This window comes from Electrona antarctica, assembly GCF_951216825.1.
Source record: "Electrona antarctica genome assembly, chromosome: 11".
In the NCBI taxonomy this organism is placed as follows: Eukaryota; Metazoa; Chordata; class Actinopteri; order Myctophiformes; family Myctophidae; genus Electrona; species Electrona antarctica.
Window position 1 is genome coordinate 4,391,975 of NC_136792.1, and position 21,953 is coordinate 4,413,927.

A 21,953-nucleotide genomic window follows, 5' to 3' on the forward strand; every position below is an offset into this window, starting at 1 on the left:
TCAATGGAGGGCATTGTAACTGTAGATGTGAATGGGGCTGTCAATGGAGGGCATTGTAACTGTAGATGTGAATGGGGCTGTCAATGGAGGGTATTGTAACTGTAGATGTGAATGGGGCTGTCAATGGAGGGCATTGTAACTGTAGATGTGAATGGGGCTGTCAATGGAGGGCATTGTAACTGTAGATGTGAATGGGGCTGTCAATGGAGGGCATTGTAACTGTAGATGTGAATGGGGCTGTCAATGGAGGGCATTGTAACTGTAGATGTGAATGGGGCTGTCAATGGAGGGCATTGTAACTGTAGATGTGAATGGGGCTGTCAATGGAGGGCATTGTAACTGTAGATGTGAATGGGGCTGTCAATGGAGGGCATTGTAACTGTAGATGTGAATGGGGCTGTCAATGGAGGGCATTGTAACTGTAGATGTGAATGGGGCTGTCAATGGAGGGCATTGTAACTGTAGATGTGAATGGGGCTGTCAATGGAGGGTATTGTAACTGTAGATGTGAATGGGGCTGTCAATGGAGGGCATTGTAACTGTAGATGTGAATGGGGCTGTCAATGGAGGGCATTGTAACTGTAGATGTGAATGGGGCTGTCAATGGAGGGTATTGTAACTGTAGATGTGAATGGGGCTGTCAATGGAGGGCATTGTAACTTTAGATGGTTTTGTGAATGGGGCTGTCAATGGAGGGTATTGTAACTGTAGATGTGAATGGGGCTGTCAATGGAGGGCATTGTAACTGTAGATGTGAATGAATGGGGCTGTCAATGGAGGGCATTGTAACTGTAGATGTGAATAAATGGGGCTGTCAATGGAGGGCATTGTAACTGTAGATGTGAATGGGGCTGTCAATGGAGGACATTGTAACTGTAGATGTGAATGGGGCTGTCAATGGAGGGCATTGTAACTGTAGATGTGAATGGGGCTGTCAATGGAGGGCATTGTAACTGTAGATGTGAATGGGGCTGTCAATGGAGGGTATTGTAACTGTAGATGTGAATGGGGCTGTCAATGGAGGGCATTGTAACTGTAGATGTGAATAAATGGGGCTGTCAATGGAGGGCATTGTAACTGTAGATGTGAATGGGGCTGTCAATGGAGGGCGGTGTAACTGTAGATGTGAATGATTGGGGCTGTCAATGGAGGGCATTGTAACTGTAGATGTGAATGGGGCTGTCAATGGAGGGCATTGTAACTGTAGATGTGAATAAATGGGGCTGTCAATGGAGGGCATTGTAACTGTAGATGTGAATGGGGCTGTCAATGGAGGGCATTGTAACTGTAGATGTGAATGGGGCTGTCAATGGAGGGCATTGTAACTGTAGATGTGAATGGGGCTGTCAATGGAGGGTATTGTAACTGTAGATGTGAATGGGGCTGTCAATGGAGGGCGGTGTAACTGTAGATGTGAATGATTGGGGCTGTCAATGGAGGGCATTGTAACTGTAGATGTGAATGGGGCTGTCAATGGAGGGCATTGTAACTGTAGATGTGAATAAATGGGGCTGTCAATGGAGGGCATTGTAACTGTAGATGTGAATGGGGCTGTCAATGGAGGGCATTGTAACTGTAGATGTGAATGGGGCTGTCAATGGAGGGCATTGTAACTGTAGATGTGAATGGGGCTGTCAATGGAGGGTATTGTAACTGTAGATGTGAATGGGGCTGTCAATGGAGGGTATTGTAACTGTAGATGTGAATGGGGCTGTCAATGGAGGGTATTGTAACTGTAGATGTGAATGGGGCTGTCAATGGAGGGCATTGTAACTGTAGATGTTAATGAATGGGGCTGTCAATGGAGGACATTGTAACTGTAGATGTGAATAAATGGGGCTGTCAATGGAGGGCATTGTAACTGTAGATGTGAATGGGGCTGTCAATGGAGGGCATTGTAACTGTAGATGTGAATGGGGCTGTCAATGGAGGGTATTGTAACTGTAGATGTGAATGGGGCTGTCAATGGAGGGCATTGTAACTGTAGATGTGAATGGGGCTGTCAATGGAGGGCATTGTGACTGTAGATGTGAATGAATGGGGCTGTCAATGGAGGGCATTGTAACTGTAGATGTGAATGGGGCTGTCAATGGAGGGCATTGTAACTGTAGATGTGAATGGGGCTGTCAATGGAGGGCATTGTGACTGTAGATGTGAATGAATGGGGCTGTCAATGGAGGGCATTGTAACTGTAGATGTGAATGGGGCTGTCAATGGAGGGCATTGTAACTGTAGATGTGAATGAATGGGGCTGTCAATGGAGGGTATTGTAACTGTAGATGTGAATGAATGGGGCTGTCAATGGAGGGCATTGTAACTGTAGATGTGAATGAATGGGGCTGTCAATGGAGGGCATTGTAACTGTAGATGCGGCCAGCATAGCATCCAAGTTGCCACGGGGCTTCATACCTGCTCAGCTGCCTCAAAGTATTGCTGGACCAGGTCCTCCACTCGCAGACCTTCCACTGAAGTGTTTTTCAACACCTGGCTGTAGTCGATGTCAGACATCTCATCTGCAGTACATATACAATGAAATGAAATGTTAGCCTCCTCTAGTCTACAGATGGTTTCTGCCGGGTGGAAACCTTGTAAAGGAACTAAGGGTTGCCCAAAAAATAAAACTCTCAGGTTGCCCACCTGCCCTGGGCAGGTAAATAAAACGTACGTACAGGTGGCGTTTGCTATCAGGTTGCCCGAAGTTATTTGAGGCGACGCAGCGGTACACGGGTCATGACCGAAAGAATAAGGTCGCGAATACAAGCGGCCTGAGAATGAGTTTTCTGGAAAGGAGTCAGCTGAGGTGGTTCGGGCATCTGGTTAGGATGCCTCTCGGGCGCCTCCCTAGGGAGGTCCTCGACGCACGTCCCCTGGGAGGAGACCCCGGGGCAGACCAAGGCGCAGTTGGAGGAAATACATCGACTCACTGGCCTTGGAACGTCTCGGAATCCCCCAGGAGGAAGTCACTAATGTTGCTCTGGAGAGGGAAGTCTGGAGCACTCTGGTGGAGCTGTTACCCCCGCGACCCGACTACGGATAAGCGGTTGAAGATGGATGGATGGAACACAAGATATCTGTCTAAACACGTGGCCAGAGCGCTCTGTCTTCTGGTCTGTGGAATGTAAACACGTGGCCAGAGCACTCTGTCTTCTGGTCTGTGGAATGTAAACACGTGGCCAGAGCACTCTGTCTTCTGGTCTGTGGAATGTAAACACGTGGCCAGAGCACTCTGTCTTCTGGTCTGTGGAATGTAAACACGTGGCCAGAGCACTCTGTCTTCTGGTCTGTGGAATGTAAACACGTGGCCAGAGCGCTCTGTCTTCTGGTCTGTGGAATGTAAACACGTGGCCAGAGCGCTCTGTCTTCTGGTCTGTGGAATGTAAAATAAGAGCACTGTTTACAGTACCTATGATGTGCCGTTTTCACTGTTGATATGAAATAAGTTAAATAAAAGTCATATTTCATAGCTGTGTATGTAGGTATTTGGCATAACAATTGAAGTATGACTGACATTTATTATCACAAAAATGTGTTAAATGTAACGGTAATTAAAAATGTACCTATCATTTAAAATGATAGGTTAATTAAATGTATATTCTTTTCATAATGGACCCATTATGACCTGTGGGCAAGTAGAACATGACCTGTACTTGCCCGATGGGCCCGATGGGCAAATGCCTCTGAGACCTTAGGGCTCTATTTTCGTCCGAGGTCCCTAAATCCACTATTTGGGGATTTAGCATTGGGGGAGGGTTGTTCCCCCACCAAAGTTGCGATTTTGGACACCAGCCTAAATCCCTAAAACACCTACGGTAGCCATTACAATGCGTTACATTATGCATAGGTGTGGTTTGGGGCGTTACAATAATGAAACCAATCACCGTGCCAGTGAGAAGACTGCGCAACCCATTATCCATTACCCTCCAGTTCAATCTTGCTCCAGTTTTCGTTTGGTATATAGATCGTAATTATATTGTCTCTCTATGAAACGGTATCAAGCGAAAAGCAAAGTTCGGATAATCCGATTAATTAACCCATTCTGTACGGGAACCCCTTTTGGTGTTTTAACTAAGCATTATGTTATACTTTAGCTATTAGAAAATAGCAGATCTACAAGCTCATAGCGCGCCACCGAGTGGCGCGCTACGAGCTTGTAGGTCTGCTATTTTTTTTAAATTGTGAAAATGCGGCACAAATCTTTGAATATATATTCTTTCAGAAGACTTTTTTTTTATTTCGACGTCAGGCCTAAATGGGTTAAACAGATTTGCACTGAACTGAGGCGAAATAACTTTTGAAATGACACCTGTTGCTTCCTTACCATCTAGCGTTTAATTGCCTTTCAATAAAACCACATTTGGTTGACACAAGTATCAGCTACGTGTTACTGAATATGGGATTTTTTTATATTATTGTAATCCATAAAATATTTGCTGCGCAATGAACGAAACTGAACGAGCGAATGGAAACGTACAAATCAAATAACTTACTTCTTTGAATAGACAATTATATAAACACAATGGATTGGATGAATCTACAGAGCGCTGCCCTGTAGTTGCGGTGTCTCGGCAGTTATGGTTGCCGCTCTGTGGATTTGTCTATAGGCAGTTATGGTAGCCGCTCTGTGGATTTGTCTATAGGCAGTTATGGTAGCCGCTCTGTGGATTTGTCTATAGGCAGTTATGGTTGCCGCTCTGTGGATTTGTCTATAGGCAGTTATGGTTGCCGCTCTGTGGATTTGTCTATAGGCAGTTATGGTTGCCGCTCTGTGGATTTGTCTATAGGCAGTTATGGTTGCCGCTCTGTGGATTTGTCTATAGGCAGTTATGGTTGCCGCTCTGTGGATTTGTCTATAGGCAGTTATGGTTGCCGCTCTATGGATTTGTCTATAGGCAGTTATGGTTGCCGCTCTGTGGATTTGTCTATAGGCAGTTATGGTTGCCGCTCTGTGGATTTGTCTATAGGCAGTTATGGTTGCCGCTCTGTGGATTTGTCTATAGGCAGTTATGGTAGCCGCTCTGTGGATTTGTCTATAGGCAGTTATGGTTGCCGCTCTGTGGATTTGTCTATAGGCAGTTATGGTTGCCGCTCTGTGGATTTGTCTATAGGCAGTTATGGTTGCCGCTCTGTGGATTTGTCTATAGGCAGTTATGGTAGCCGCTCTGTGGATTTGTCTATAGGCAGTTATGGTAGCCGCTCTGTGGATTTGTCTATAGGCAGTTATGGTTGCCGCTCTATGGATTTGTCTATAGCGTGAACAACAAATGTCAGACACAAACAGCCATGCAAATACAAGGCAAATGCAAAATAAATCATTTATAGACCTTTGATGCCGCCCGCCTTTTTTTCCTTATGTCTGACCAAGGCAACGACATCCTTGGGGTTGGCCACATGGTCGACAAACTTCTGACTGAAACGAGACAGATTGAAGGCCTCGAACCCTCCACTGTAGTCCACCTGGGAACAAAGATGATTAATTAAAACCAGAGGAAGTCTACAGACATTTTTGGCAGTGAAGAGTTGGATTTGAGGAGATCAAGGCAAGAAAGAAAAAATGTAAGCTCGTTCTAGACACACACAGCACACTTGTGAGTGGCAAAGTGAGTTTAACCCATTCTGGGCGGGAACCCCTTTTGGTGTTAGCATTATGTTATGCTTTAGCTATTGAAAAATAGCAGATCTACAAGCTCATAGCGCGCCACCGAGTGGCGCGCTACGAGCTTGTAGGTCTGCTATTTTTGAAAAATCGAAGAACGACTGACATATAAACATAGCTTTTTCAGAAAACTGTCAGGATGTAGAAGACATTTTTAGAATCTGATCTCAGGTCAAAATGGGTTAATGTTGTTTAACATCATTTAATGACAATCAGACTTTTCTGTTTGGATAGTATGGGCTAACAAGGCCAGAAAGTAGTTTTACTCATGTACAGATGAGAGCTTAAAGTTCATTGACTTTGCTTGATTGTCTGTTAGATGGAGTAAAACATAAAACATACGTGTAAACACTCTTTAACATACAACTTTAGAAATACAGTAACTAACTCCTGCGCATAAAGTTGGACTTTGTTCCACTGTTAAACATATCTGCCCAAAGAGGAACTAAACTATCTGGTGCTGATCATTGTGTGTTATTATTAGTGATGGGAGATCGGCAAACACATCGGTGTCAGCCGATTCTAGTTGTTTTTAGATTAATCTGTCTTTACAGATAAACAAGCCCAAAGTGATCTACAAGCTCACAATATTAAATATAAAAGGTATTTAAGTTAAATCTGACTTGCCTAAGCCTGCAGTGCAGATACCCTGTTATTTTTCAGAATGGACAAAGTTATTATAATTTCTCAATACAGAATGAGATCATATCGGTAATATCGGTTATCGGCCATAACACCAATTAATTATATCGGATATCGATATCGGACAAAATGTCTCATCGGCACATCCCTAGTTATTATCCCTTACGATATTGAATGAATGAATGAATGAATGAATGAATGAATGAATGAATGAATGTTATCTGTGATGCTGTATACAGTATGCAATTCAAAGATATTTCTGCATTTTCTTTTAAAATAATGTAGTTGAGTATGTCTGAATTTGGTACGCAACTGTGATGTACAGTACAGGAGCTAGCTGTGTGGTTATTAAAGCACGCACGCACGCACGCACACACGCACGCACGACACAACACCATTAGACTGGTCACTGGTATTAATTTGCTTTGTAGGCTGCTAATCTGAGTCTAGACTAAAGTGGAGTAGATATGGAAACAGTGTGTGTGTGCGTGTGTGCACGTGCGTGCGTGCATTACCGGATAGAGTAATGGAGCACCCTGGGAGCAGTTTGAGGTAAAATGTCTTCCTCAAAGACACTTTGACACATACAGTTGACTGACTGGGGCCGGGGTGGTGAACTGGGCCCGGGGTGGTGAACTGGGCCCGGGGTGGTGAACTGGGCCCGGGGTGGTGAACTGGGCCCGGGGTGGCGAACTGGGGACCTTCTGTTTCACAGGCCTCTCTAGTGTTATCATTTAATTACAATATAATACTTACTCTGAGTCGAATCAGAGGTTTCTCTGGAGTGAGAGGACTTCCTATTCGGTCTCTTTCAGCTTCCTCTAGCATCTCCATTATCTGTGCAAAAAAAAGAAATGTTGCAAAAATGTTGCTTGAACCAAGGAATTTCACTCTTATGCACACAAGACATACAGCAAAAACAAATAAACATTCCTTCTGTGTGTGTGTGTGTGTGTGTGTGTGTGTGTGTGTGTGTGTGTGTGTGTGTGTGTGTGTGTGTGTGTGTGTGTGTGTGTGTGTGTGTGTGTGTGTGTCACCTTGGCGTGGCAGAACTGCTCCACTTTCTTCGTGACCTGGGGAGTATCAGGAGTGAAGATGTCTTGGTGGTCGGCCAACACCACATCCTGGAAGTAGAACTGACGCACGGTCTTCAGCGGAATCTTCTGCAGGTTCATTTTACGGCCCTTCACCCTCAGCAGCCCTATGTGTCTGGATCAACACACAGATGTGTACACTGATGTACATGTCCCTGACCACAACATAACACCACACTGCTGTACTGTACATGTCCCTGACCACATCATAACATAATGCTATACTAGTCTACTCTGTACTGTCCCTGAAGACAACATAACAACACACCATTGTTGTTTTTGACAGCAACATTTCTATTGAGTTTTAGTCATAGTCTCTTGAATACTTTTCATTTAGTTTTAGTCATATTTTAGTCACCTGGGTGAATGTTTTAGTGTTAGTCTAGTTTTTTAGTCGACTAAATGTCTTAAGATTTTAGTCGACTAAATCTACAGTTGATTTAGTCGACTAAAATGTATTTTGGCGGGCGTTGATGCCGTCGTAATGACTGCTTTTACACTTGCTGAAAATAGCCGATCTACAAGCTCACGGTGCAGTGCGATGCGTTGTGAGCTTGTAGATCGGCTATTTTCAGCATGCAACCAAGTGTAAAATGACTTATACTGGATCCACTAATCCCTTCCTAACATTTTAGTCTAGTTTTTATTTGTTGACGAAATTGTCAGTTTATTTAGTCTTAGTTTTAGTTATCATAGCTTATAACTAAGGCCAAACGGAATCTGCGGGTTTTTTTCTGTTTTTCTGCGGTGACTCCGGAGGAAAATCTGCGGGATTCTGCGGAGTGTTTTTTTTTTCTTTGAAGGTTTTAGACAGTTATCCAGGACTATAATCAATGTGTTTAGAGCAAAAATAACTCTAAATATGCCAAATAAACCTTAAAGTACCACAACAAAGTAATTAAGATCTACCGTAAATCCTCATTTATAATCCGGGGCTTTTATTTGTCTTAACCGATTCTGATACCGGGCTTTTATTGGAAGGAGGCAGCTATAAGAAGGAGGCCTATATTTCTACTTTTCAAACAGATCATAATGAATAAATCACATTTTGGGTCTGTTAGACAGTTAGCACCCTGTAAAATGTACTGGACTCATTTATTGAAACCAAGTCCTCATAAAATATTAAAAAGTGCAGTTGCAGGTGCTCACTGGTCATTTTAACGTTTTTTTATAACAATATTGCCATATTGCCTATGGCAAATACCATAATAAAATCAACATCCATTTTAAACTATGATTCCCTGCTTTCATATGACATGAAAAGAAATCCAATGGCAGTCCCTCAGTCAAATCTGGTCACAGTACTATTTACTATCCTATTTATTATTATTCAAATAGGCTATGGTATGGTATGTATCTATACAGTTAGGCTAATGACAAGTTCAGATGCAAATACTAATAACATAAAATGTAAAATAAAAAATGTATGGTAGGCCATTTCCTATAATATCAAAGCAGCTAATATGAACAGTGCAACACTGCAGTGATCCAACTATTGCAACTTCAACGGGGGAGAGAGAGTCGCGTTAGAGAGTTGCGTTAGAGAGAGAGAGAGACGCGCGCGAGAGAGAGAGAGAGAGATACGCAGAGAGAGAGAGAGAGGAGGGGGGTCGCGTTAGCAACAGGCTAGGCTCACAGCATATCGGTACGTTCGTTCTATAAGGCTAGATCGGCTACCGTCTGGGGGGCTGCTAAGCCCCCAAACGGTAGCGATCTACCCTTTAATAGAACAAACGTACGGGTACATTCGTTGCATGAAGCGTAGATCTGTGATCGTCATGCCACAAACAGAAACAGCTCTCACTCTCCCTCCCTCAGTTAGACTGTGCTCTCGTTGTCCGTGGCCATGAAAAGTGCTTGCGTTCTCTCCCGAAGTTTGTTTGTTGCGTTGTGCACGAGCGCGAGCAATATGCGACCACCGGCATTTGGACACTAGTGACAGCCAGCCATGCAGTCAGGGCAGCGAAGGTAACAGATACGGCACTTGAAAAAAAAGACTTCCGACAGCTTTTGAAGTTTTGATATAAAGCTATATTAAATATTCTCGTCCAGAGCCTCCAACATATTAGTCAGCAGTAGAGAATGAGGGGAGGAGGGAGGGGCGGGATGCATCCACTGGTTAATATTATGCTGGCCTGGGTAAAGTAAACTACAACATGAACGGGTTAAATTTCCGCGGAAAATCTGCGGCGTTTTCATCGGAACACCGCGGCCGCGTATTCCGTTCGGGCCTGAACATACTGTCTGTTGTACATGTCTTGAACGGGGACACAGTACAAGAAATCGTGTTGACTGATGATCCATAAGTAATCGATAAGAGGAATCACAACTAAATAATTGATAGTTGCATTGCAACACCACATCCACACAAATGTGCTGCGCTGCCATGACATCATCATCATGCCCAGAAGTTATGCAGGAACGCCTACTGAGTGGCAAAACTACTTTCTGGCCTTGACAGCCCATACATCCAAAAAGAAAAGTCCTATCTGATTGCATTAAACGACTATTATGTGCATACCCTCTATTCATTGCCTGTATATATAGTAGGGCATTAAGCAACTAGTCGACTAGTTTACTAGTCGACTAGTAAATCCACTAGTCGACCTTGCTGGTACTAGTTGACTAGTTGATAAGAAGAAAAAAAAAAGTTATTTTTTTTTATTTTTTCCCTGATTTTGTTTGCCTCAAGATCAGGTAGATTATAGTTATAGTCACCATGTACACAGTTTTTAAATGTACAAATATTTATTTAAAAAAAAATGTTTTTTGGTTTTTTTTTTACATAATAGGTGGTTAAACAACTAGTCGACTAGTCGACTAGTAAACTAGGCAACTAGTCAACTAGTAAAAATGACTAGAAGTGAATGCCCTAATATATAGTACAGTATATTACTGCCACCCAGTGGCGTGTCAGAAGAACTACAGCCAGAGCTTCAACTGTACAGTATGTAGATGAAGGACCGCTGACCAAAAATGAAGGAATAACCTGTTACCTGACCACCTAATACAATTGATATTTACGGTACGTTCAACCAAAGATAATCTATAACAAAGATCATGCAGATTACAAGCTGCGACAATGTTATGGAATGGTATGCACTTCCTGCCTCCTAAATGGGAGCAGTACCCATTCGCCAACTCGCCTATCGACCCCTTATCTTCCCCTGAGGATATGCAGTCCTATCGACCCCTTATCTTCCCCTGAGGATATGCAGTCCTATCGACCCCTTATCTTCCCCTGAGGATATGCAGTCCTATCGACCCCTTATCTTCCCCTGAGGATATGCAGTCCTATCGCCCCCTTATCTTCCCCTGAGGATATGCAGTCCTATCGACCCCTTATCTTCCCCTGAGGATATGCAGTCCTATCGACCCCTTATCTTCCCCTGAGGATATGCAGTCCTATCGACCCCTTATCTTCCCCTGAGGATATGCAGTCCTATCGACCCCTTATCTTCCCCTGAGGATATGCAGTCCTATCGACCCCTTATCTTCCCCTGAGGATATGCAGTCCTATCGACCCCTTATCTTCCCCTGAGGATATGCAGTCCTATCGACCCCTTATCTTCCCCTGAGGATATGCAGTCCTATCGACCCCTTATCTTCCCCTGAGGATATGCAGTCCTATCGCCCCCTTATCTTCCCCTGAGGATATGCAGTCCTATCGACCCCTTATCTTCCCCTGAGGATATGCAGTCCTATCGACCCCTTATCTTCCCCTGAGGATATGCAGTCCTATCGACCCCTTATCTTCCCCTGAGGATATGCAGTCCTATCGACCCCTTATCTTCCCCTGAGGATATGCAGTCCTATCGACCCCTTATCTTCCCCTGAGGATATGCAGTCCTATCGACCCCTTATCTTCCCCTGAGGATATGCAGTCCTATCGACCCCTTATCTTCCCCTGAGGATATGCAGTCCTATCGACCCCTTATCTTCCCCTGAGGATATGCAGTCCTATCGACCCCTTATCTTCCCCTGAGGATATGCAGTCCTATCGACCCCTTATCTTCCCCTGAGGATATGCAGTCCTATCGACCCCTTATCTTCCCCTGAGGATATGCAGTCCTATCGACCCCTTATCTTCCCCTGAGGATATGCAGTCCTATCGACCCCTTATCTTCCCCTGAGGATATGCAGTCCTATCGACCCCTTATCTTCCCCTGAGGATATGCAGTCCTATCGACCCCTTATCTTCCCCTGAGGATATGCAGTCCTATCGACCCCTTATCTTCCCCTGAGGATATGCAGTCCTATCGACCCCTTATCTTCCCCTGAGGATATGCAGTCCTATCGACCCCTTATCTTCCCCTGAGGATATGCAGTCCTATCGACCCCTTATCTTCCCCTGAGGATATGCAGTCCTATCGACCCCTTATCTTCCCCTGAGGATATGCAGCATGTGGCCCTTATCTTCCCCTGAGGATATGCAGTCCTATCGCCCCCTTATCTTCCCCTGAGGATATGCAGTCCTATCGACCCCTTATCTTCCCCTGAGGATATGTAGTCCTATCGACCCCTTATCTTCCCCTGAGGATATGCAGTCCTATCGACCCCTTATCTTCCCCTGAGGATATGCAGCATGTGGCCCTTATCTTCCCCTGAGGATATGCAGTATGTGGCCCTTATCTTCCCCTGAGGATATGCAGCATGTGGCCCTTATCTTCCCCTGAGGATATGCAGTATGTGGCCCTTATCTTCCCCTGAGGATATGCAGCATGTGGCCCTTATCTTCCCCTGAGGATATGCAGCATGTGGCCCTTATCTTCCCCTGAGGATATGCAGCATGTGGCCCTTATCTTCCCCTGAGGATATGCAGCATGTGGCCCTTATCTTCCCCTGAGGATATGCAGCATGTGGCCCTTATCTTCCCCTGAGGATATGCAGCATGTGGCCCTTATCTTCCCCTGAGGATATGCAGTATGTGGCCCTTATCTTCCCCTGAGGATATGCAGCATGTGGCCCTTATCTTCCCCTGAGGATATGCAGCATGTGGCCCTTATCTTCCCCTGAGGATATGCAGTATGTGGCCCTTATCTTCCCCTGAGGATATGCAGCATGTGGCCCTTATCTTCCCCTGAGGATATGCAGCATGTGGCCCTTATCTTCCCCTGAGGATATGCAGTATGTGGCCCTTATCTTCCCCTGAGGATATGCAGCATGTGGCCCTTATCTTCCCCTGAGGATATGCAGCATGTGGCCCTTATCTTCCCCTGAGGATATGCAGCATGTGGCCCTTATCTTCCCCTGAGGATATGCAGCATGTGGCCCTTATCTTCCCCTGAGGATATGCAGCATGTGGCCCTTATCTTCCCCTGAGGATATGCAGTATGTGGCCCTTATCTTCCCCTGAGGATATGCAGCATGTGGCCCTTATCTTCCCCTGAGGATATGCAGTATGTGGCCCTTATCTTCCCCTGAGGATATGCAGCATGTGGCCCTTATATTCCCCTGAGGATATGCAGCATGTGGCCCTTATCTTCCCCTGAGGATATGCAGTATGTGGCCCTTATCTTCCCCTGAGGATATGCAGCATGTGGCCCTTATCTTCCCCTGAGGATATGCAGCATGTGGCCCTTATCTTCCCCTGAGGATATGCAGTATGTGGCCCTTATCTTCCCCTGAGGATATGCAGCATGTGGCCCTTATCTTCCCCTGAGGATATGCAGCATGTGGCCCTTATCTTCCCCTGAGGATATGCAGTATGTGGCCCTTATCTTCCCCTGAGGATATGCAGTATGTGGCCCTTATCTTCCCCTGAGGATATGCAGCATGTGGCCCTTATCTTCCCCTGAGGATATGCAGCATGTGGCCCTTATCTTCCCCTGAGGATATGCAGCATGTGGCCCTTATCTTCCCCTGAGGATATGCAGCATGTGGCCCTTATCTTCCCCTGAGGATATGCAGTATGTGGCCCTTATCTTCCCCTGAGGATATGCAGCATGTGGCCCTTATCTTCCCCTGAGGATATGCAGTATGTGGCCCTTATCTTCCCCTGAGGATATGCAGTATGTGGCCCTTATCTTCCCCTGAGGATATGCAGCATGTGGCCCTTATCTTCCCCTGAGGATATGCAGCATGTGGCCCTTATCTTCCCCTGAGGATATGCAGTATGTGGCCCTTATCTTCCCCTGAGGATATGCAGTATGTGGCCCTTATCTTCCCCTGAGGATATGCAGCATGTGGCCCTTATCTTCCCCTGAGGATATGCAGTATGTGGCCCTTATCTTCCCCTGAGGATATGCAGTATGTGGCCCTTATCTTCCCCTGAGGATATGCAGTATGTGGCCCTTATCTTCCCCTGAGGATATGCAGTATGTGGCCCTTATCTTCCCCTGAGGATATGCAGTATGTGGCCCTTATCTTCCCCTGAGGATATGCAGTATGTGGCCCTTATCTTCCCCTGAGGATATGCAGTATGTGGCCCTTATCTTCCCCTGAGGATATGCAGCATGTGGCCCTTATCTTCCCCTGAGGATATGCAGCATGTGGCCCTTATCTTCCCCTGAGGATATGCAGCATGTGGCCCTTATCTTCCCCTGAGGATATGCAGCATGTGGCCCTTATCTTCCCCTGAGGATATGCAGTATGTGGCCCTTATCTTCCCCTGAGGATATGCAGTATGTGGCCCTTATCTTCCCCTGAGGATATGCAGCATGTGGCCCTTATCTTCCCCTGAGGATATGCAGCATGTGGCCCTTATCTTCCCCTGAGGATATGCAGCATGTGGCCCTTATCTTCCCCTGAGGATATGCAGTATGTGGCCCTTATCTTCCCCTGAGGATATGCAGTATGTGGCCCTTATCTTCCCCTGAGGATATGCAGTATGTGGCCCTTATCTTCCCCTGAGGATATGCAGCATGTGGCCCTTATCTTCCCCTGAGGATATGCAGTATGTGGCCCTTATCTTCCCCTGAGGATATGCAGCATGTGGCCCTTATCTTCCCCTGAGGATATGCAGCATGTGGCCCTTATCTTCCCCTGAGGATATGCAGCATGTGGCCCTTATCTTCCCCTGAGGATATGCAGTATGTGGCCCTTATCTTCCCCTGAGGATATGCAGTATGTGGCCCTTATCTTCCCCTGAGGATATGCAGTATGTGGCCCTTATCTTCCCCTGAGGATATGCAGCATGTGGCCCTTATCTTCCCCTGAGGATATGCAGTATGTGGCCCTTATCTTCCCCTGAGGATATGCAGCATGTGGCCCTTATCTTCCCCTGAGGATATGCAGTATGTGGCCCTTATCTTCCCCTGAGGATATGCAGCATGTGGCCCTTATCTTCCCCTGAGGATATGCAGTATGTGGCTTATCTTCCCCTGAGGATATGCAGCATGTGGCCCTTATCTTCCCCTGAGGATATGCAGCATGTGGCCCTTATCTTCCCCTGAGGATATGCAGCATGTGGCCCTTATCTTCCCCTGAGGATATGCAGTATGTGGCCCTTATCTTCCCCTGAGGATATGCAGCATGTGGCCCTTATCTTCCCCTGAGGATATGCAGCATGTGGCCCTTATCTTCCCCTGAGGATATGCAGCATGTGGCCCTTATCTTCCCCTGAGGATATGCAGTATGTGGCCCTTATCTTCCCCTGAGGATATGCAGCATGTGGCCCTTATCTTCCCCTGAGGATATGCAGCATGTGGCCCTTATCTTCCCCTGAGGATATGCAGCATGTGGCCCTTATCTTCCCCTGAGGATATGCAGTATGTGGCCCTTATCTTCCCCTGAGGATATGCAGCATGTGGCCCTTATCTTCCCCTGAGGATATGCAGCATGTGGCCCTTATCTTCCCCTGAGGATATGCAGTATGTGGCCCTTATCTTCCCCTGAGGATATGCAGCATGTGGCCCTTATCTTCCCCTGAGGATATGCAGCATGTGGCCCTTATCTTCCCCTGAGGATATGCAGTATGTGGCTTATCTTCCCCTGAGGATATGCAGCATGTGGCCCTTATCTTCCCCTGAGGATATGCAGTATGTGGCCCCTTATCTTCCCCTGAGGATATGCAGTATGTGGCTTATCTTCCCCTGAGGATATGCAGCATGTGGCCCTTATCTTCCCCTGAGGATATGCAGTATGTGGCCCTTATCTTCCCCTGAGGATATGCAGTATGTGGCTTATCTTCCCCTGAGGATATGCAGCATGTGGCCCTTATCTTCCCCTGAGGATATGCAGCATGTGGCCCTTATCTTCCCCTGAGGATATGCAGTATGTGGCTTATCTTCCCCTGAGGATATGCAGCATGTGGCCCTTATCTTCCCCTGAGGATATGCAGCATGTGGCCCTTATCTTCCCCTGAGGATATGCAGCATGTGGCCCTTATCTTCCCCTGAGGATATGCAGCATGTGGCCCTTATCTTCCCCTGAGGATATGCAGTATGTGGCCCTTATCTTCCCCTGAGGATATGCAGCATGTGGCCCTTATCTTCCCCTGAGGATATGCAGCATGTGGCCCTTATCTTCCCCTGAGGATATGCAGTATGTGGCTTATCTTCCCCTGAGGATATGCAGCATGTGGCCCTTATCTTCCCCTGAGGATATGCAGTATGTGGCCCCTTATCTTCCCCTGAGGATATGCAGTATGTGGCCCTTATCTTCCCCTGAGGATATGCAGCATGTGGCCCTTATCTTCCCCTGAGGATATGCAGTATGTGGCCCCTTATCTTCCCCTGAGGATATGCAGTATGTGGCTTATCTTCCCCTGAGGATATGCAGCATGTGGCCCTTATCTTCCCCTGAGGATATGCAGTATGTGGCCCTTATCTTCCCCTGAGGATATGCAGTATGTGGCTTATCTTCCCCTGAGGATATGCAGCATGTGGCCCTTATCTTCCCCTGAGGATATGCAGCATGTGGCCCTTATCTTCCCCTGAGGATATGCAGTATGTGGCTTATCTTCCCCTGAGGATATGCAGCATGTGGCCCTTATCTTCCCCTGAGGATATGCAGCATGTGGCCCTTATCTTCCCCTGAGGATATGCAGCATGTGGCCCTTATCTTCCCCTGAGGATATGCAGTATGTGGCTTGTGAAGAATGACTCCAATGTTTTTTACCCCCTTTTAAGTTGTTTATTAATTATTTCTGTGAACGTAACCATGTGATCCCTTTCTTTGTATAGTATAGTTATGTACTCGACCTGTTGGTTTTATACCTGTATATATGTTGTATGTATCTTAGTTATGTACTCAACTTATTGGTTCTATACCTGTATATAATTTATGTTGTTTGTGTGTCTGGCCTCGTGGGGAAAGATGGTGGGTGGGTGGGGAGGATTGGGAAAGGAGTTGTGGGAGAAAATATAAAAACAAAGAGTCGTATTTTCTTTCTGTGAAACTTGCATAATATGTCATACTCTTTGAATAAAATTAGTTTAAAAAAAAAAAAAGAATGACTCCAATGTTTACTGTCTAAGACTCTCGTGTGACTATGAGGTGAAAGAATTGGTCATACTGTGTAATCTGTATTCACGTTCATTTGTCCCAATGGAGTGCATAAACCTCAGGACCTGCCACTGGGGGGGGGGGGGGGGGTAGTGGTGAAACCCATGTGACACAGATACAGGGAATTGCACTTAAGTGCAGTCTTGGCTCGCGTTCCAATTTCTTTCCCCCTGCCGGACTTTGCACCGTAGATGTGCTTTGCACCTACACGTTGTACGTAGGCATGAGGACACTGGCCTCAGCATTAATTCAATGCCATTTTGATTACACCTGCCTAACTAAAATAAATAAATAAATACAAATGCAATTCATTAACTTGGTACAGTACTGTGATATATCTAAAAATCTAAAGATAAACTACAGACAGGCCAAAATAAACTAATAAGGGTAGTCCTTTATCTCTCCCCAAGAACCCACATTGGCCCTAACCATTTTAGAGAAGTTAATTGGCTCCCCACTGAAGGTAGAATACTACAACTGAGAATCCAGTTCCAGACCCAAAGGAACACACGCAGGGTGCCGGCCCGATTCCGGCGTGCCGCCTCGCGTCCGAAACGGTTGAGAAATGACAAAGTTACCGTGTCTACTGTACCGTACTGTACTGTACTGTACTGTACTGTACTGTACTGGCACACCCGAAATCACCAAATATACAGTTAATATGTGCGTGTGTTTGTGTGTGTGTTAGGTTGCGCAGGTGGTGCTCAGACGCACCCAGCCAGCCAGCCAGCCACATAGTCACTCAGGGAAGTGGTTGCACCACTTAAAAAAACAATGCCCAAAACATTTCAAAGGTTACTTCCAGTATGTAGTACTAGTAGTGAGCGTCACAGCTTGAACACAGGGGCTACAAGTGTAGCTTATCTAAAAACCACCACCACCAAACCTATAACAATAAGGTAGGTAGTGTGTGTGTGTGTGTGTGTGTGTGTGTGTGTGTGTGTGTGTGTGTGTGTGTGTGTGTGTGTGTGTGTGTGTGTGTGTGTGTGTGTGTGTGTGATCAGTTTTCATTCTTGAAGTGGCCTGCACCTTTGATTCTAGCTTAGAGGAAGCCTTTATGACCAAAGTCATTAAGTACCAGCCACTCCTCCAGACCATCATAGAGCTAGGCTACAGGTGCAATCTACTTGTGTTTATCTTGGGCAGCCTAGGACATGTACACAGTTCCACTTCCAACAACTTGGGATGCCAAAAAAAGCAGCCAAACGGCTTGAGAAGTAAATTGGCTCCCCACTGAAGGTAGAATACAAAAAAAAAAAGAACAATGCCCAAAACATTTCAAAGGTTACTTCCAGTATGTTAGTGAATCACAGGGACTACAAGTGTAGCTTATCTAAAAACCGGGTTCATCCGTTTGGTCCGACGGAGCATTGGTCCGAACGACAACCTACCTCAAACCCTCACCCTAACCCTCACCCTAACCTCCCCCGGGGCAGCACACCTAAACCTAACCCCAACCCTCTCCCGACCCCCAGCGCACCTCGGACCAATGCTCCCTAAAAACCACCACCACCAAACCTAAAACAATAAGGTAGGTAGTGAGTGTGAGTGTGAGTGTGTGTGTGTGTGTGTGTGTGTGTGTGTGTGTGTGTGTGTGTGTGTGTGTGTGTGTGTACAGTACGTACTTCTTGACGGCCTCTCCAGGGGACAGGGACGTGGCCACGGAGCTTCCGGGCTGCGTGACGTAGAAGAGCTTCTGTTCGTTCCGGGTGGGGTTGATCAGACACTCGTGTTCATGTCCCCAAACCACCAGGTCCAGGAAGTCATCCAGAAACTGCTCCGGGATGTAGCTTGTGGGACCGTGTTTAGCTCTGCAACAAGACACACACAATGTCAAAACTTAAGATTTAATCCATTTTGACCCGAGATCAGATTCTAAAAATGTCTTCTACATCCTGACAGTTTTCTGAAAAAGCTATGTTTCTATGTCAGTCGTTCTTCGATTTTTCAAAAATAGCAGACCTACAAGCTTGTAGCGCGCCACTCGGTGGCGCGCTACGAGCTTGTAGATCTGCTATTTTTCAATAGCTAAAGCATAACATAATGCTAACACCAAAAGGGGTTCACGCCCAAAATGGGTTAAAAAATAAATAAAAATACTTTTTTTATACTAAATCCTTAATCCATACTCAACTGCTTGAAGATAATGTTGATGCCAACAGCATATTGATATTTACTGTACGTTAATTTGTATTTTTCCATTCGTTTTTATTTACAGGCTTATTTTTTACAGGGACAGACATAGCACTTTAACCCATAAAAGGCCTGAAATACAGTTTACTGTACAGTTTTCTGAAATACCTATGTTTCTAGGCCTACGTAAATCACTCAATATTTCATGTCAAGGACCCCAAAAATGATCTGTAATTGGCCTCCAACCCCCATCTGAAAATATGTTGTTCCAGGGACCCTCCAGATGCAAAGATTTGAGTTTGTTCGTTCTGAAAAAATATATTCCAAATGTGAGGCACATTTTCACGATTTTTCAAAAATAGCAGGCCTACAAGCTTGTAGATCTGCTATTTTTCAATAGCTAAATTATAACATAATGTTTAAAACACCAAAAGGGGTTCCCGCCCAAAATGGGTTAAGTGGCACTACAAAAATGTGCCAGTAACAGCAAACTGGCTAGTTCTTGAAAAAGATAAATACTTCTGACCTACTAGTAGTACACTACACACGCATGCGTGTGTACGCACACACACACACACACACCTGTTCTGGTGGATGGTGAAGAGATTAAACCATTGGTCCTGGTCTTCTTTGGGTCGAAGCATCGTTACCTGGTTGTTGAGAAACATTCTATAGAGGCGCTCATCAGGGATGGAGCCTAACCACGATCGCAGTGTCACACACACGCGCACACACACACACACACACACACACACACGCACACACACACGCACACGCACACGCACACGCACACGCACACGCACACGCACATGCACTTTAGTAGTCCAAAGTCATGCTTTAACCCATTTTGACCTGAGATCAGATTCTAAAATTGTCTTCTAAATCCTGACAGTTTTCTGAAAAAGATACGTTTATAGCATATCTATCGTATATAGCAGACCTACAAGCTCGTAGCGCGCCACTCGGTGGAGCGCTATGAGCTTGTAGATCTGCTATTTTTCAATAGCTAAAGCATAACATGATGCTAACACCAAAAGGGGTTCACTTCCCGCCCAAAATGGGTTAAGATTATTTAGCACCTCAACCTCCGCTCTCCTCCAGACACTCACCAATCCCATATAAGGCCAGCTTGGTGCTGCCTTTCTGCATGAGGATGGGACTAATCTCTATCTTCTCCACTGATTGGTTGCGTCCAAAGTGGTTGAGGAGGCCGCAAGAGCTGAGCACATCCAACGCACAGAGGCCTTCAGACTGGAAGACAGAAAACACGCAAAGACCATTACACAACATAAGCATATACAGCACCCCTGGTGAGGTGGTCCAGGGACCACCAGGGGTCCAAACAGACCCTTACACGTCTGTTAAAAAGTAGAGATGTCCCGATACTGTATCGGTATCGGGAAAAGTATCAGATCGGCCCTTATTTGTCATATCGGGTCATATCGGTATCGGTGAAAATGCCAGTCTAACCACAGATCCGACCGACACAGGGGTAAGGGGTTGACACTATGGCAGGTACATAAAATGTTGGGACATGTGGAGTTTGCTTTGGAGTTGCCCAAACTGCAAGTGCACATTTGAGTGAGGAGTCTGCTAACACAACACGAGATATATAGCTAGATAGCTATAAACACAACATGAAATCACGACCCTGGTATCGGTATTCGGTATCGGCTAACACAGAAATTGAGGTATAGGGATCGGATGCGAAAAAAGTGTATCGGGACATCCCTATTAAAAAGTCTACTCTGACAGTGTACAATGGGCCCTGTAATTTGTACACTCTCAAGAGTTAAATTATCACTGAGGACTTCACAGTGTAGATTGGAGTCCCAGGGACACAGATGTGTCAAATGGTGTCCCATTTGTGTCCCCAATGCTTATCAAACGGGGCGTCCTTGAAAATCAAACGGTTGAGAATCACTGGCCTATACACTATATTCAGAAAATGCACATCCGACAGAACACAGTCTAACCCCAGGAACTCACCCCAGATGGGTCGTCATGGTTCCCATGGACACTGAACACTGTTGAAACTCACCCCAGACGGGTCGTCATGGTTTCCATGGACACTGAACACTGTTGAAACTCACCCCAGACGGGTCGTCATGGTTTCCATGGACACTGAACACTGTTGAAACTCACCCCAGATGGGTCGTCATGGTTTCCATGGACACTGAACACTGTTGAAACTCACCCCAGATGGGTCGTCATGGTTTCCATGGACACTGAACACTGTTGAAACTCACCCCAGATGGGTCGTCATGGTTCCCATGGACACTGAAGACTGTTGAAACTCACCCCAGATGGGTCGTCATGGTTCCCATGGACACTGAACACTGTTTAAACTCACCCCATATGGGTCGTCATGGTTTCCATGGACACTGAACACTGTTGAAACTCACCCCAGATGGGTCGTCATGGTTTCCATGGACACTGAACACTGTTGAAACTCACCCCAGACGGGTCGTCATGGTTCCCATGGACACTGAACACTGTTGAAACTCACCCCAGATGGGTCGTCATGGTTTCCATGGACACTGAACACTGTTGAAACTCACCCCAGACGGGTCGTCATGGTTTCCATGGACACTGAACACTGTTGAAACTCACCCCAGATGGGTCGTCATGGTTTCCATGGACACTGAACACTGTTGAAACTCACCCCAGACGGGTCGTCATGGTTTCCATGGACACTGAACACTGTTGAAACTCACCCCAGATGGGTCGTCATGGTTTCCATGGACACTGAACACTGTTGAAACTCACCCCAGACGGGTCGTCATGGTTTCCATGGACACTGAACACTGTTGAAACTCACCCCAGACGGGTCGTCATGGTTTCCATGGACACTGAACACTGGGATGGAGATGTTGAGGTTTTCATCCTGATAGTTGACCCAGGGGAACCTACACATGAACCAAACATTCAACAAAAACACTGTTGGCTAATGCATATGGACATTGGGGGGGTTCAAGAAAGAG

The 21,953-nt window shown here is 46.0% G+C and overlaps 1 protein-coding gene across 4 annotated transcripts in view; it reads right to left on the bottom strand.

Annotated features, from left to right (window-relative positions):
- mre11a (MRE11 homolog A, double strand break repair nuclease) overlaps positions 1 to 21,953 on the bottom strand; it is a 35,569-nt gene that overhangs the window by 9,229 nt on the left and 4,387 nt on the right. For all 4 annotated transcript variants that reach the window (XM_079514806.1, XM_079514807.1, XM_079514808.1 and 1 more), the window contains exons 5-12: positions 21,791 to 21,878; positions 20,079 to 20,220; positions 19,552 to 19,666; positions 18,462 to 18,647; positions 7,333 to 7,504; positions 7,052 to 7,132; positions 5,322 to 5,454; positions 2,410 to 2,513 (exon numbers count right to left, since the gene is read on the bottom strand). In XM_079514806.1, the coding sequence (XP_079370932.1) occupies positions 2,410 to 2,513; positions 5,322 to 5,454; positions 7,052 to 7,132; positions 7,333 to 7,504; positions 18,462 to 18,647; positions 19,552 to 19,666; positions 20,079 to 20,220; positions 21,791 to 21,878 (1,021 nt within the window). The remainder of the gene's footprint in view (positions 1 to 2,409; positions 2,514 to 5,321; positions 5,455 to 7,051; positions 7,133 to 7,332; positions 7,505 to 18,461; positions 18,648 to 19,551; positions 19,667 to 20,078; positions 20,221 to 21,790; positions 21,879 to 21,953) is intronic.